General features: G+C 42.6%; 1 protein-coding gene across 3 annotated transcripts in view; it reads right to left on the reverse strand.

Moving 5' to 3' along the window:
* EEFSEC (eukaryotic elongation factor, selenocysteine-tRNA specific) overlaps positions 1-15826 on the reverse strand; it is a 365489-nt gene that overhangs the window by 263520 nt on the left and 86143 nt on the right. For 2 of the 3 annotated variants that reach the window (XM_045187763.2, XM_045187762.2), the window contains exon 2: positions 2481-2540. The exons of the other annotated variant lie outside the window; for it this stretch is intronic. In XM_045187763.2, coding sequence (XP_045043698.2) covers positions 2481-2540 — 60 coding nt within the window. The remainder of the gene's footprint in view (positions 1-2480; positions 2541-15826) is intronic. 3 annotated transcript variants of the gene reach the window in all.

Genomic DNA, 15826 nt, shown 5'->3' on the forward strand with positions numbered 1-15826 from the left:
GTATTAATCACGCCAGGCACCGCCTCATACCATCCATCAGCATAGGCATGTGGCCCACCCTTAGGAGGCACTAGAGTGAACCACTCCCAGAGCCCTCTTGGGAGAGGAGCAGAGGCAGACTCAGACATCACAGGAAAAGCAGAGGTAACCGTGCCTCCTCAGATCAAGGGGGTGGTGGCTGCCACTGTCTCCTGTCCAAGTAGAGGCAGATGAGGGTTCCATGGGCTATAGGCTGCCAACCTCACCCGGTAGTTTGCCTTTTGCTTCTTTAAGCTACTGTGTCATTGGCTATATGGGGTAATCTTTTTAGCTGACTTTGCACAACAGTACAACTCCTGTTCAAGAACAGTGAAAAGGAGCAGAAAATGAATTTGAAATGTAGAAATAAAATAATTGTGGGCCATGAGCTGTAATTTGATTTCATGCTTTACAAGGAAATGAAAGAAGTCTTCCTTAAAATGTAGTTTCTGCTCTCCCCGCTCAATCTCCTCCCCTGCCCACCCCATCCCCCCATCCCCTGCCTTTTAACCATTTTAGGATTTCCTCTAGCACTGAAGAGAAAATAGGATTGTGGAAAATGTTCAGTTCTCAAGTGTCACTGCCACTCAGGGGCAAGCTCGATTTTACTGTGAACTTCCCATTCTGGGTAAGAGGAAATTCTTCAATTAATAAACCGGGTGTGTGGAGGCCAGTATTTAAAGTTTAATCAATTTCATCTGTACTTAGGATAAAAAGACTGACTATTCTACTTTTTTCCTCATTTACCTTCTTTAAAAAAATAATAAATGAATGTTTTATTTTAAATTCTTTGAGGTTCGTATCTCCTGTTTCAGGAAATATTGTCTATTTCATGCAGTGAGTTTAAAAACTTCCCCTTTCTTTTTACGTTTGCTAAGAATCTTTTTTCAAAAATAACTAAATTACCTGGGCTCTCATATTCTGTAATGGCTTGGGAAATGATACAAATCATACAGGATTTTGGCAGACACCTCAGGGATGGGGAAGGGAAACAGAAATCACCAAATATGGATGCAAGAACTTCTTCTGGACAAAACTGTAAGAGATGGGCATGGGAATGTAAATTATGAAGAAATTCATCCTAGGACAACCTAAGCAAACTTCACAGTAAGTGATGTCTGAGAGTCCCAAACACACAACTCACCTAGGAAACAGGCCCTGTCCATAGGCTACCCATCCCTTACAATTCTCTCAGGTAGGGTGGACAGAAGAGGACAGCTCAGAATCTCAGAATGACACCGGGGAGCTCTCCCAGCAGTATCCAATAAACATTAGGGCTTGCTGACCAACCTGGAACAATATTACTTTGGCGGGTTGGGGTGGGGGGGCGATGGCAGGGGGATGCAGAGAATCCTGAATCTTTGTTAAGTGGCCAGTTGACACTCTGGGTCCACTTGGATTCCTGGGCAGAGGTCATAGTCAAGGCCCCACAGTGGAGGGTAAAGAGCACAAACTTTTGGGAGGGTCAATTAGAGTCTGAATCTCTGTCACCTAGCAAGTGTTGTGCCTTTCATGAAACGCCTAAACTCTATGGGCCCGTTTATATACAAAATGGGTATGGAGGTTAGTCAAAACCACTACTAACCTTTTAGGAAGTTATGTGATGTACCTAACACAGTGCTTGGAACAAAAAAAATGTACCTAATCGATAGAAACAGGAATGCCAGGCCTTATACAAAGACCTGTACAGGTCTTCTTGGCACTTTTATCAAAGTGCCTTGGGGAAAATGCTACTTTTTAAGTCAATATTTTTTTCACTAAAACTTTGTAATTCCAGGTCCCTGTCAATGTGATTTCCATTGTGAAAATGAACAAGAAAGTTTCATCTGTTCATAACAGTACCTACTAATTATCAAGGATCTAAACTTTGCTGGCAACTGTGCCAAGCAACAGCGTGTCTACATATGAGAAATGTTAGAAACGTCAGAAGAGTTAGAAACAGTGTTCAGTACACACTGAGTGTTCACTAAATGAGAGGGAGGAAGATAAGAAGAAAGGGAGGGAAGAAAGGAGTAAGGGTAGGAAGGAGAAGAAGGTGGAGATGAGAAGAGGGGAGGGGAGGAGGGAAGAGAAGAGAGGGGACTGTGCAACTCAAGACAGCACAACTCCCACAGCTAGAACACAGAACCAGGAGCCATAGCTGGGTTTGCCTGATCTGAGGCCCATTTTCGTTCAACTAAGCGTCCTCCTGAAGTGGCACCAAAGAGGATTTCTTTTGAAGACAGTACTCTGTTATCCCAAAAGGAAATTCTAAAGGAAATTTCATCAGGAGTCTTCCCATCTCTATGTACAGGCAGCCCCTGGGTTTTCAGCCACTTGCATCTTCCCTTCCAATGGAGAGGTGTGAGGAGAAAAGACCTATGGATGTTCAGGCCACCAAGAGGACAAGGGCCAGATGTGTGGGAGGGGAGACACATATGGCTTTGCAGGGAACACACTGGATCCTACTTCTGCTTTCTTACCTGCATGCCTAGTGACACCTGGTCCCAGGGCTCTACCTGCTTGAGCCCTGGTGTCTCCATCTGCAAGACAGGGGTCATGTTATTTATAGGACAGTGTGGGGCTCATAGACCATGCATGCAAACCTTATAACCCAATGCCTGGTACACAGCAGGTGCTTAATAGTGGAAGCAATAATTATTCTTGGACCTGAGTTCCCATTTTCACAAATTATAGCACTGAACAAAGGCCTGTCCTAAAATGGAGACAGAGGGGAGCAGTATTTCCAAACATAAAGGCCTGCAGGGCCTGGTGAGCACCTGAACTGAGTGAGGTAGGCTAGACACAACATGAGATGTGAAACTAGAGGGAACAGAAACTCCTGTGCCAGGCTGTAGGGGACAGTCTCTCCTCAGCTCCAACCCACATGGCCAGACAGGAATGGCCTGAAGTCGCCAGATCTTTCAATTTTTTGAGAAGCTAAAAATCTGGATTATCATGTGAAATTTGCCAATTTTTAAATGTTGACAACCAATTCAAAAACATGTTTAAACTGTATGGTCCAAACAAAACACGTCTATGGGCCAAAACTAGGCAGTGTGAGGTCTCTGGAGGGAGTTTTCTCTAGAAAGTTGGAAGCAACATGATAAACATCTAGCTTCTTTGGCCAGTACCTGTTTGAATCAGAAAAGCACTAAGGACCAGTTAGTTGGCTGAGCTTCAGCAGTTTGGCAGTCCCAATCCCTCTTGTCCCTATGAACCACATTTTGGCCTTGACAGGGGTGGAGAAGGTGGATGCCAGGAAGAGTTCAGCCTCCAGAAAAAGGGTAGTGGGCTCTCTGGTATAACTAGGCCCCAAAGTGCAAGAGCAGGTGAGACCAGAGGCAACAGGCTTAGGGTCTGACAGACCTCAGCTCAGACCTGGCCTCACCCCAAGCCATAGGGTATGCTCTCTCCCTCCCTGGCCTTGGCCTCTTCCAGGCAAATGAAGAGGCAGTGCTGGCTTCCCCACACCCCAACATTCTGGACTGAGACCCTTACCTAATATAGCAGCAATGGTGCAGCAATTCAATGCAGAACTGGGGTGACAAAAAGTGCCTATATCATAGCACTGTTATGTGAATTGAAGGAATTAATGCATTATAAAAGTTCCAAACAGTGTCTGACATGTTATTTTCTCTCTGGTAGGGTTTTCTCCTACAGTTTCAAGCATGGACTTCCATATTGAATCTCAAAATACTTCTAGTACTTAAGAAGTCCAATAATACCCTACGTCAATGATCTTTCAGAAGAATGAAACAGGAAAACCTCAGACACACCAGGCTGGAATTATCTCTAGAACAAAAGTAATCTGTCCTCACTGAGTCCTTAGTATAAAGCCCTTTCCAGAGGAAATGAACATTATCTTCACAGCTAACACTGAATCGGTGCTTTCTATGAGCTAAGCACTGTTTTAAGTGGTTTATATGCATTAGCTCATATACCTAGGAGGTAGGTACTATCATCAATACCTCTATTTTGCAGAGGAACACATTAAGGCAAAGAGAGGTTAAATCATCTGCCCAAGAGCAAAGAGCTGGTCAGTGGCAGGACAGGATTGAACTGCAGGCACTCTTAGCCCAGAGCCCTGGTTTCTGAAAGCACTATGTTACCCTGTGTGGAGAAGAGGGTGGAAAGATTAGAGCTCCCACCCAGAGACAGAGAGAAGGGTTCAACCCCCACCTCCACCACCTTATCTCTCCAGCCTCATCTACCACTCCCCATTCCTCATACTCCATGCTTCTGAACAGCTGACTTGCCTCATCTCCTCAATCAGCCATACTCTCTACAACCCCAGGACTTTGGCACATAGACTTGTGTTGAAGCACTCTTCCAATTCTGATCCTTCTCCTGGCACCTCAGCCTTCAAATTTCAGCTTAGATATCATCTTCCAGTTATTCTCCTTACTATCCTTGGTTTAAACAAGGCAGCCCTCTCTCAGGCTCCCACAGTCTGTATATTACCCTAGGACACGCCTATTCTGTGATCCACTGGTTCCCCTGGAGTCTCATGCACTGAGACAAGGGCCTGGGCTTTTTCCCACAGATCCCTCACAGGGCAGGTGCTCAACAAATATTCAGGAAGTGAATGAAGAAAACTAGGAGGCCAAAGGACACTAAGCCTTTTACATAACTGAGAATGTTCCCTCCATTAGCAATTAATAGAATCTTCTCTGTTAGTGGCGATGTCCTAATACACTCCAAAAAGTTATATGTTTAGAAAGTTGCCATGAAGATCAGGTAGCTCAGTTCTTGCAGAGAGGACCCAGGGGCTGCGTCCACTTGGAGAAGACCCCAAGCAAATCCACCATGAGGGGGAAGGTTGGTTCAACATTTCCACTTTACAGATGAAGAAACTTAAACTCAGAGTATTAAAGAAACCCACCTAAGGCTGCACTGCCAGTAAGAGCAGCGCTGGAACTCAGACACAGATCTGAAGAGCCCCTGGCCCCAGACCCTTTCTGCCATCATGGAAGTGAGGTCCATCCCTCACAAGGTGTTTGAGGCAGGAAAACCAGGGCCACTCTCACCAACTCTCACACTGTGGTTGATGAGAAATAATGGTTGTTGCTGTGGTTGTTGCTCCCAAATAATGTCAGGGGCCTCAGACACAAAAAGACCTTCTAGAAATGGGTCCCCAGTGCACAAAGAGCCCCCCCTCTGAAGCAGAGAAAGCAAGTTGGGGCATTCTTGAATAATCCCAGCTGAAGGTGCTAGATGGGAAAGGCCAGAGTTGCAGAGCCTAAGAGAATGAATTAGGACTCTGTTTACTGGGAAAGCAGGAAAAAAAAGGGGATGGGGGAAATCTACCATAAAAAGTAAGTAAAATCAGCAGAATTCCTTCATGAAAGGGGTGGAATTAGCATATGGCCTCAGCTGCCAAGTAAGGCCATTGAAGCGAGTAATGTAAATGAGTTCAAGATACAATTAGACATTTTTCTGGATGGAGACGGAAGGGACTGAAGAAGGCATGGCAGGTCACATTTCAGAAAGAGCAGCAGGAATCCATTTCCCTATGAAGCCCACCATGCATGCCCTAAGCAAATGACCACAGGGACAGCACAGAGGGCAGGCCAGGCAAGAATGCTCACCTTTGGGCTCTTCCTCCCTTCTATTAATTTTTCAAGGTGCCTCATAAGGTACCTGCAAAGCAGTTAACCAGGCACTGAAATAAAAGTTTGGTTCTGTTCCACTCCACACATTTGTATGCTGCCCCTAGGCTGGGTCCCAGACTTCAGAGTTGAATCTGACCTACTCCCTGCCCTCAAGGAGCTCACAATCTGGTGAGGAGACACAAAATCTGCAACATCAACACACTGAAATACATCGAAGTAAGATGAGAAGTTTTTGCTAAACAAGCACACAAGAGGGGAATTTAGCAATTGGAGGGAGGGAGGAGGCCAGAAAGCTGAGGGAAGAGGCTGTTCAGGGTAGAGGACACAGCAAAAGGCTATTGAAGCCCCAGCTGCCAGCTCCTCATGAAGGATGCTGAGCATGCAGTTCCCCTGGACCTTTGGAGAGAGGGCCAAGCCACCTTGAGCTTTGTGAAAAGGGATGGAATGACCAGAGGCGCCAAATGCTAGCCCATAGACCAGATATGAGTCAACTGCAACAATTCAGGACAGCTGTTCCCAATCTTCTCAAGAGCAGAGCACATGTGGCCCACCCAAGGAACAGAAAACACTGTCCCTTGGGAGGGACACAATTTATTAAGCCCTCTCTAGCCAAATGAGTTCTGATGCCCTCCTTTATGTGGCTCACTGCACAGGCTGTCTCACTTGATACAGTTCCTTAGGCCCTGTTTCCTCCAAGGTGAAATAAATGTTAACTCTAGTCACTCTAAAAGGACCGCAAACATTTCCTTTGTGTTCTTAGCATATTCACTGTCATAGCACATTTCCATGGCCTCTGAGCTCTTGCCCCAATTCTAAGCAGGGTTCTGAACCCTGCACATTGCAAGAGTCAAAACAATCTCTGCCAATCTCTTATACCAATGAACTGAGTCTCTCAATTTAACATGAGAAATAACCCTTAACATGCTGAAAAGAAAATGAGGTGCATCCCCCTCTGTGCTCAGCACCCTCTCTGTAATGTGACATCACGCCAGACCTGGTGAAGGTATGATAGGACACAGGGCAAGTGCCAGGCACTGTCCTTCTCTTCTTTCTAAAGCCCTGTAAAGGCGGGATGCCTGGCCACCAGACAGCCTTCTACAATAGCAGAGGGGAGAGGAAGGGGATGTGTGAAGTCTTCCTTGGGCTGGGGAGGGGAGAGGGGGGCAGTGGCTGGTGCTGACTCAGTACCCCACCCTCCTCCAGGGCAGAGATAAACGGCATTAAGCTCCTATTTATAAACAACCACTCTTTGTCCAGCACTAGGCTAGGGACACTTCCACCTACATTCACATAATCTTTGTAACAACTCTGCAAGGTAAGCACTGTAATTCCATTTTCCAAAGGCAGATGTTCAGTCAAAGAGGTCAATTCCCAGGCCCAAACACACAGTGAGTGAGTGGAAGAGCCAACATCCCAAAGGCCATGCTCATCCATTATCCTGCAGAGCTCCCTGCAGCCAGGTGTCCTCATTTTAGGGGGTCTTTCCACTGCCCCTACCCTATCCTTAAGAATAGACACAAAACCAAAGAAGAAACTACATTGGTCCAGGGCTGTGGATGGTTTTGACTCATCATGGCAAACAGCCCCATTTTCTAGAGAAAAACCACTTTATGCAATTAAGTGCTTCCTGGGGCAGCACTTATCTTCGAGTTTGCCTCTCCCAGCTGTAGCCCCTACATCTGTGGGCTGAAGCTTCAGGCTGAGATTAGATGCTTCATCCTACTTGGAGTAAACATTCTGGGAAGCCAAGCATAGGGTATAAAACACAAAACTCAGAAAGAAGCAGAATCTCAAGTCCCAATACTACTACCTGACCTAAGGAAGCAGATTCTCATCTCAGAACCTTAGGCTCCTCACCATTATAGAGTACCTGGGGATACATGTGTCCCTATACCCCTTTTTTTGTCAGAGGATGGGGGGATGGGGGAAAGGAGAAGAACCATACTTAAACAATATTTTTGAGAAAATTGGCAAAATTCTGAATGTGAATGGAGTATTAGATAATATAAAATTGTTAGTTGTCATAATGACATTGAGTTATGCAAGAAATTATATTTTTAAGAGATGTATACATAAGTATTAGGGGTAAAATAACTTGAGATCTTAATGAACTTGTTTTAAAATACATCAGAAAAAAAGGGGACTGTTGAAACAAGCATGACAAATCTTAGGAACTGTTAAATCTGCATGATGGGTATATGCAAGTTCATTTTCACTCTCTTGGGTATGTTTGAAATTTTTCAGTAAAACCAATAAACAAACAAAAACTTCTTTGGAGAGAGAGTCTAGCAACAAAGACATGAGTCCACAAGAGAACCCGAGAATGAGACATCATGCACGAAAGGGCTGAGAGGACTAGGAACACTATGTAAACACAAAATCAAGTTAAAGAACTGTGATGTTTATTCTTTCATAAAGTTATGTGCCTATTACATACCAATTGCATTTCTTACAATTATTGACAGCACAGGTACATACTACAAATGATTTCACAAAAATTGACTTTGAAAAAACTGTGGCACAGAATAACCAAAATCAGGAGTATAGGAGGATAACTCAGAGTGGGGATTCATTTCTGCAGTAAGTAGCTGGAGAAATCCAGGCTTCAACATGTGTATTAGAGAATTGAAAGTAACTGTTGGTGGAACCATTTACTAGCTCTAAAATAAAATAAGCTGCAGGTCTATGCAAATTAAGAGTGAGACAGCCCTGGCCAGTGTGGCTCAGTTGGTTGTAGCATCCTCCCATACACCAAAAGGTTGGGGGTTAGATTCCCAGTCACGGCACACGACTAGGCTGTAGGTTCAATCCCCGGTTGGGGAAGGAATGGAAGGCAACCAATTGATGTTCCTCTCTCACATCGATGTCTGTCTGTCTGTCTCTCCCTTACTCCCTCTCTAAAATCAATAAACATATGAAAATTTTTTAAAGACTTAGAAAAGATCATAAATAACAGAAAGAAGACTAAAGCAAGGAAGCATAGACAACATTAAAAAAATAGAACATGATGACAAAAAAACAAATGTATAATAATAATTGTAAAAGGGATAAACTAACCTATTAAAAGGATGAAATTTTAAAATGCAATCCTATTTTGATGTCTTTGGTTGTGTGGTAGCCTTTGAAATGAATTCTTCTTTCTCTTTTTTCTTTAGCTTCATTTTCTAATTACCCCACAAGGCACATATATACATGCAGATGCACATATGTACTCGCACATGGTCAATGGGCCAGACACTGGTCTAAGCACTATACAAACATTATCATACAATGACCCTACGTTGTCACTAAGTATCCATTTTATAGATGAGAATATTGAAACACAGCTAATAAAATCATACTTTTGTATGTAAAGTTTAGAAAGTAAATGGTGAGTTAGGGTCAGATTCCACAAGTTCAGAGCAAGATTTCCAACAAGACTGTCCTCATTTCAGCCAGCTGAACACTCAGGGGTCTCAAAGCCAAATGCACTTTTGACCAACTGGTTGCAAATATGGGGAGCATGTAGTTCTCACAATAGATATTCCCAGGTTAGATATTTCACTACAATGACGCACAGAAATAAGGAAAGCATTATACTTATGATTATAGTTTTATTATAAAGGATACAAATCAGGACAAGCCAAATAAAGAGACACATAGGAGACAAGGTCTGGGAGGGTACTAAACGCACACCCTCTCCCCATGGAATTAGGGCACATCACCCTTGGCACATTAATTTCTCCATTAAACAGAAAGCCATACTGAGCCTTAGTGTCCAGAGTTTTGGTTAGGGTTTCATCACACAGGCATGACTGATAGAATCAGTAACCATGAGATGGAACTGCATTTCTAGCCCTTCTCCCTCCCCCACAGGTCGAGAGGTCAAACTGGTGTTTATGGCCCAAAGCCCCAACCTTCTAATCCCATCGTTGGTATTTCAGACACACCAGCCCATCCTGAGTCTTCCCTTTAGCATAAGGGAAGACATTAGGAGGAACAGAGTGAACAGCCAACAGTAACCCAGTATATATGAAAATTGGAGGCCAAAAATTGTAGAGGACATTGAAAAATCAGAGGATAAGTAGAGTGCTTCAGGACAATGAGGTCCCTCGTACCAGGGTGAGGACCAGGGCAGCTGCCGCCCCAGGCCTGGCGCCCACCGGGTCTGCCACAGGATTCTTGGGAGAGAGCCGGGTCAATGGCTCCCTCCCATGCCAAACAAGGTTTGAGCAGCACCAGGAGGGACCTGGATGCTTGAAGTCACAGGAGGGAATAAGGAAGAAGTGGCAAACATACAGGGGCGGTGTGTACCCACTGAGACTGTGGATGGCTGGGAAGAGTTGGGCAGTGATGGGCCCTGATCTAGATAGTCCCCAGTCTGGAGAGTTGAGCTGTGCCAGAGGCCAAGGGCTTGTTTGGAGCAGCAGGCTTGAATAGGAGGAATTTTTCAAAAAGAGCAAGAATAAAAAAGGAGCACAAAGTAGCTGTTTACAGAATTCACCCGCAGCAGCCACTCCCACCTCCTACACCCCAAACACCCCCCCACACCCCCCCACCTCCCCATCCAGGGAAGTGTCCCTAAAAGCTGTGAAAGGACAAGAGTTGGACCCAAAGAGGGGCTGCTTATCCCACGCCAGCAGCAGAGGCTAAGTACTCACACCCACAGCTCCAGGGAGGGAGGGTGCCTCACCCTGCCACCCAGGGGCACCTCACATCCAACCCCAGCAATCCGGCTCAAAAGTAGAGGAGGTTAAGTGCCCGCATCCACTGCAGCATCCACTGTGACGCCCTCCCCCGGCCCCCGCTGCCCTTCAGGGCCCACTGGCTCTCTAAGAAGAAGGTGGAGACACCCCCCACAGAGGAAAGCTACAGGGCTCAGGGACTCAGCAATCCCCAGAAAGACTTAACTCAGTGGGGAGGCTGAACTACCCTGAAGAGACTCTGAGAGTCCCTAGAATCTAGGGCAGCAAAGAGTGAAAAGGTGGTGTGTGAGTTGCCCTTAATTGGTGCATTTCAAGGACAACACAACTGGTAGACTGAAGGTGTAGGCTGAGCGCAGAAGGGCGCTGGGGGCCCCAGTAGCAAACTGAGGAACTGGGCTGGAGGCTGGGCAACTGCTAAGAGTGTGGCACAGGAAGGGAGAAAAGTGTAACCAATCCCCCTTCAGCCTGCTGTAGCCAGGAAGACCAGCAGAACTGGCTTCCCTGGTTTAAAGCCAGCAGGAGGCTTTTTTTCTTTTTTAATTCCTTCTTCCTTTCTTCCTTCTTTCTTTTTTCATTCCTTCTTCCCTTCTTCCTGTCCTCCTTTTTTTATTCCTTCTTCCTTCCTTTTTTTTTTTTTTAAATCCCACAAGTGGAACAATAAAACCTGGAGCTGTGAAAGGACCAGAGTTGGACCCAAAGAGGGGTCATCCTGATCAACAACTGAGACAGTGAGACAAATTTCACTTTGCTACTCCAGAGAACTTGCAAGTTATTGGATATTTGTATTATGGTTATTTTTTTCATTATTCTTACATCTTTTATAAGTATTTTTTTATTTCTCTTCTTTCTCTTTAGTCTTCTTCACTTGGTTTGTTAAATTGCATTGTTTGACTTGATTCCCTTGTTCTCTCCCTCATAGTGTATTTTTAATTTTTGGTCTTTCACTTCACTTGCGTTCCGAAAGCAGACTACTCTAGGTCCTGCACTTCCTACTGTTGTTATTCAGATCACAAATTTTGTGTCATATGATTGTTGCTCCATTACTATTGTAAATAATTGCTGTTCCATACAATTGTAAATACTAGACAGCACTCCTCCCGGATCTTAGCTCACTTCACTGTTTCCTGAACTTTATTACTGGTGTGGTTAACTCTATTCTCTCACACACTACACCTATTTTCTAAGCTTTACTCTCATTTTACCTCATAATCAGACCTGCCACAAGCTCACTGCTTTCTAGATCCAACTCACAATCCTTCCCTGCCCCTAACAAGAGTCTTAACTTTTTTCCACACTTTCGAAAGAGTGGCTAGTTGGGTGAAATATCATGGTTAACACTATACATATCCTAAAGATCTCCTATCTCTTCTCTATGGGTTGGTACTTTAAATACCATAGAATGTACTCCCGCTGTCTTAAACCATTTTGCCTTCCCCCTCCAACTGATCACAAAAAAGCGTAGGTGGGAGCTGTGAACACCAGTATACCTGCTGGAAGAGGAAACCCACCAACAAAGGAACCACCATAGATAACAATGGAAGAAGGTGAAGGAGGGGGTGGAAGTCACATTAACCTAAACTCAGGACCGATCTGGAAATCCAACTAAATGGTGTAGAAATTACCCAGAATCAACAACCAAACAAGACCAAGAAAGAAGCCTCAAAACCTCATACAGACAAAATAAACAGATTCAACACAACATGCCCACACCTGCACAACAGAATACAGACATGGTGGACGGAGTGACCCTCAGTTAAACAGCTGGAGGAAAGAACCCACCAAAGAAAGACCCAACAACAATCAAAACCCAAAGACATACCGAGAGTCAACATGAAAGACAGCCAAAGACCAGCAAGCTCAGTAGATCAAAGAGACTGCACCACTGAATCTCACAGATCTTCTACCATACAACTTCACCTCAGAAACCCAGGGAAGCAGAACAGATCAATTTAAGAAGCAGAGGCTAAGAAGAAGACTCTCACAAACAATGGGAAGGCAAATAAACAATCCCCAAATGAAAGGAAAGGAGGAAGTCTCAGAAACAATGCTAAATGAAAAAGAGGCAAGTCAACTATCAAATATGTAGTTCAAAAAATTGGTTATAAGGAAGCTTAATGGGCTGACAGAGAATTAACAAAACCTACAGGGAAACTACAATGAACTCACTGCAGACTATATCAAAATGAAAAAGGAAATAGAAACTATCAACAAGGGCCAAGAGTAAATGAAGAATATAATTTCTGAACTGAAGAACACGGTAGAACCAATCAAAAGCAGGCTCTACGAAGCAGAGGATCAGATCAGCAACTGTAGGACAAGGTAGAAAAAAAACACCAAGAATGAGCAAGAAAAAGAAAAGAGGCTCAGAAAAAACAAAGAGGTGTTAAGGGAAATGCAGCACAACATGAAACATAAGAATATCCATATAATAAGGATACCAGAAGGAGAAGAAGGAAGAGCAAGGGATAGAAAACGTGTTTCAAAAAGTAATGATAGAAAACTTCCCTAATTTGATGAGAGAAAAAGTCACAAAAATCAAGGAAATACAGACTCCCAAAAAGAGCAACCCAAAAAGACCCACTGCAAGACACATCAAAATTAAAATGACAAAATTCCAAGACAAAGAGAGAATCTTAAAGGCAGCAAGGGAGAAACAGGAAGTAACATACAAGGGAGCCCTGATAAGACTAGCAGCTGACTTCTCAAAGGAAATGCTCCAAGACACAAGGGAATGGCAAGAAATATTCCAAGTAATGAAAACCAGAAGTGTGCAACCAAGACTCCTGTACCCAGCAAAGCTCTCAATTAAAATGGAAGGCCAAATAAGGAGATTCCTGGACAAAGGAAGCCTCAAATAATACACCTCCTCCAAACCAGCTCTGAAAGACATGCTTTAAGGGTTTGCTTTAAGAACAGAAATAAAAAGTGAGAAAGGAGCATAGGTACAAAAAAATGGCAATGATTATGTACCTATCAGTAATAGCCTTAAACATAAATGGATTAAATGCACCAGTCAAAAGACATAGAATAGCTGAATGGATAAAAAAAACATGACCCTCACCTATGCTGCCTGCAAGAGATCCACCTCAGGACAAAAGACCTACACAGACTGCAAGTGAAGGGCTGGAAACAAATATTCCAAGCAAATGGACAGGAAAAAAAAAAAAAAAGCCAGGGTAACAATACTCATATCAGACAAAATAGACTTCAAAAAGAAAATCATAAAAAGAGACCTAGAAGGTCACTTCATAATACTCAAGGGAAAAATCCATCAAGAAAACATAACCATTGTAAATATATATGCACCCAACACAGGAGCACCCAAATACATAAAGAAAATCTTGGAGGACTTCAAGAAATATATGGACAACAACACAATTATACTAGGGGACTTTAACACCCCACTGTCAAAAATGGACAGATCTTCCAAATGAAATATCAACGAAGATATTGTGGCATTGAACAATGCCCTAGATGAAATGGACTTAACTGATATATATAGAGCCTTTCATCCCAAAAGAAGCAAAATACACATTCTTTTCAAATGCACATGGAACATTTTCACAGATAGACCACATGATAGGATACAAAACAAGCCTCAACAAATTCAAGAAAACTGAAATCATATCAACTGTTTTCTCTGACCACAAAGGACTGAAACTAGAAACCAACCTCAAAGAAAAAACCTCAAAACACTCAAACTCATGGAGACTGAATAGCATGCTATTAAACAATGATTGGGTCAAGAATGAAATCCAGGAAGAATCAAAAAGTTTCTAGAAACAAACGAAAATGTACTCACAACAATCCAAAACTTATGGGACATAGTGATGGCAGTCCTGAGAGGGAAGCTCAAAGCAATACAGGCCTACCTAAAAAAAGATACAAACATTTCAAATAAACAACTTAATCCTACATCTACAAGTACTAGAGGAACAACAACAAGCAAAGCCCAGAGCGAGTAGGAGGACAGAAATAACCAAGATCAGAGCAGAATTAAATGACATAGAGACTAAAAGCACAATCCTAAAGATCAATAAATCCAGGAGCTGGTACTTTGAAAAATTAAACAAAATCAAGAAGGCATTAAAGCAGACTCATCAAGAAGAAAAGAGACAGGACCCAAATAAACACAATCAGATGAAAGAGGAGAGATTACAACTGATACCACAGAAATACAAAGAATTGTAAGAAATTACTATGAAGTATTATATGCCAAAAAATTTGAAAACCTAGGTGAAATGGACACATTTCTAGAAAAATATTATCTTCCAAAACTGAATGAAGATGAAGAAGAAAGCCTGAACAGACCAATAACACCTGATGAAATTGAAGCAGTAATCAAAAACCTTCCGAGACACAAAAGCCCTGAACCAGACGCTTTCACAGGAGAATTTTACAAAGCATTTAAGGAAGAGCTAATCCCCATCCTTCACAGATTATTCAAAAAAATTCAAGAAGATGGAAGAGTCCCAAACTCTTTTTATAAAGCAAGCATCATCCTAATCCCAAAACCAGATAAAGACATAACAAAGAAAGAAAACTTCAGGCCAATATCCCTGATGAACATAGATGCTAAAATCCTCAACAAAATATTGGCACACCGCATCCAGTGATACTTTAAAAAGATCATACACTATGATCAAGTGGGCTTCATCCCAGGGATGCAAGGATGGTACAATATTCACAAATCAATAAATGTAATATATCACATAAACAAAATGAAAGACAAAAATCACATGATCATATCAACAGATGTGGAAAAAGCATTGATAAGGTATAGCACCCATTTAGAATAAAAACACTTAACAAACTGGGAATCAAAGGAACATTCCTCAACATAATAAAGGCCATATATGAGAGACCTACAGCCAATATCATATTTAATGGGCAAAAACTTAGAGAGCTTTTCCACTAAGATCAGGAACAAGACAAGGATGCCCTCTCTCACTACTCCTATTCAACATAGTATTGGACATCCTAGCCCCAGCAATCAAACAAGAAAAAGAAATAAAAGGCATCCAAATTGGAAAGGAGGAAATGAAACTGTGACTGTTGGCAGATGACATGATAGTGTACATGGAAAATCCTATAGACTCCACCAAAAAACTACTCGACGTAGTAAGTGAATTTGGCAAAACAGTGGGATACAAAGTCAATACTCAGAAATCAAAGGCATTTTTGTACACCAACAATGAAATATCAGAAACAGAAATCAGCAAAAAAAATCCCATTTGATATAGCTACAACAAAACTAAAGTATCTAGGAATAAACCTATCCAAGGAGGTACAAGACCTGTACTCAGAAAACTACACAATACTGAAGAAAAAAACGAAGGAAGACACAACAAATGGAAATGGTAGCATGTACCATGCTCATAGATTGCAGCAATTAACATCATCAAAATTTCCATAATACCCAAAGTGATTTATAGATTCAAATCAATACCTATTAAAGTACTAATGGCATATTTCATAGATATAGAACAAACATTTCAGAAATTTATATGGAACTATAAACGATCCCAA

This window comes from Desmodus rotundus, chromosome 10, assembly GCF_022682495.2.
Source record: "Desmodus rotundus isolate HL8 chromosome 10, HLdesRot8A.1, whole genome shotgun sequence".
Lineage (NCBI taxonomy): Eukaryota > Metazoa > Chordata > Mammalia > Chiroptera > Phyllostomidae > Desmodus > Desmodus rotundus.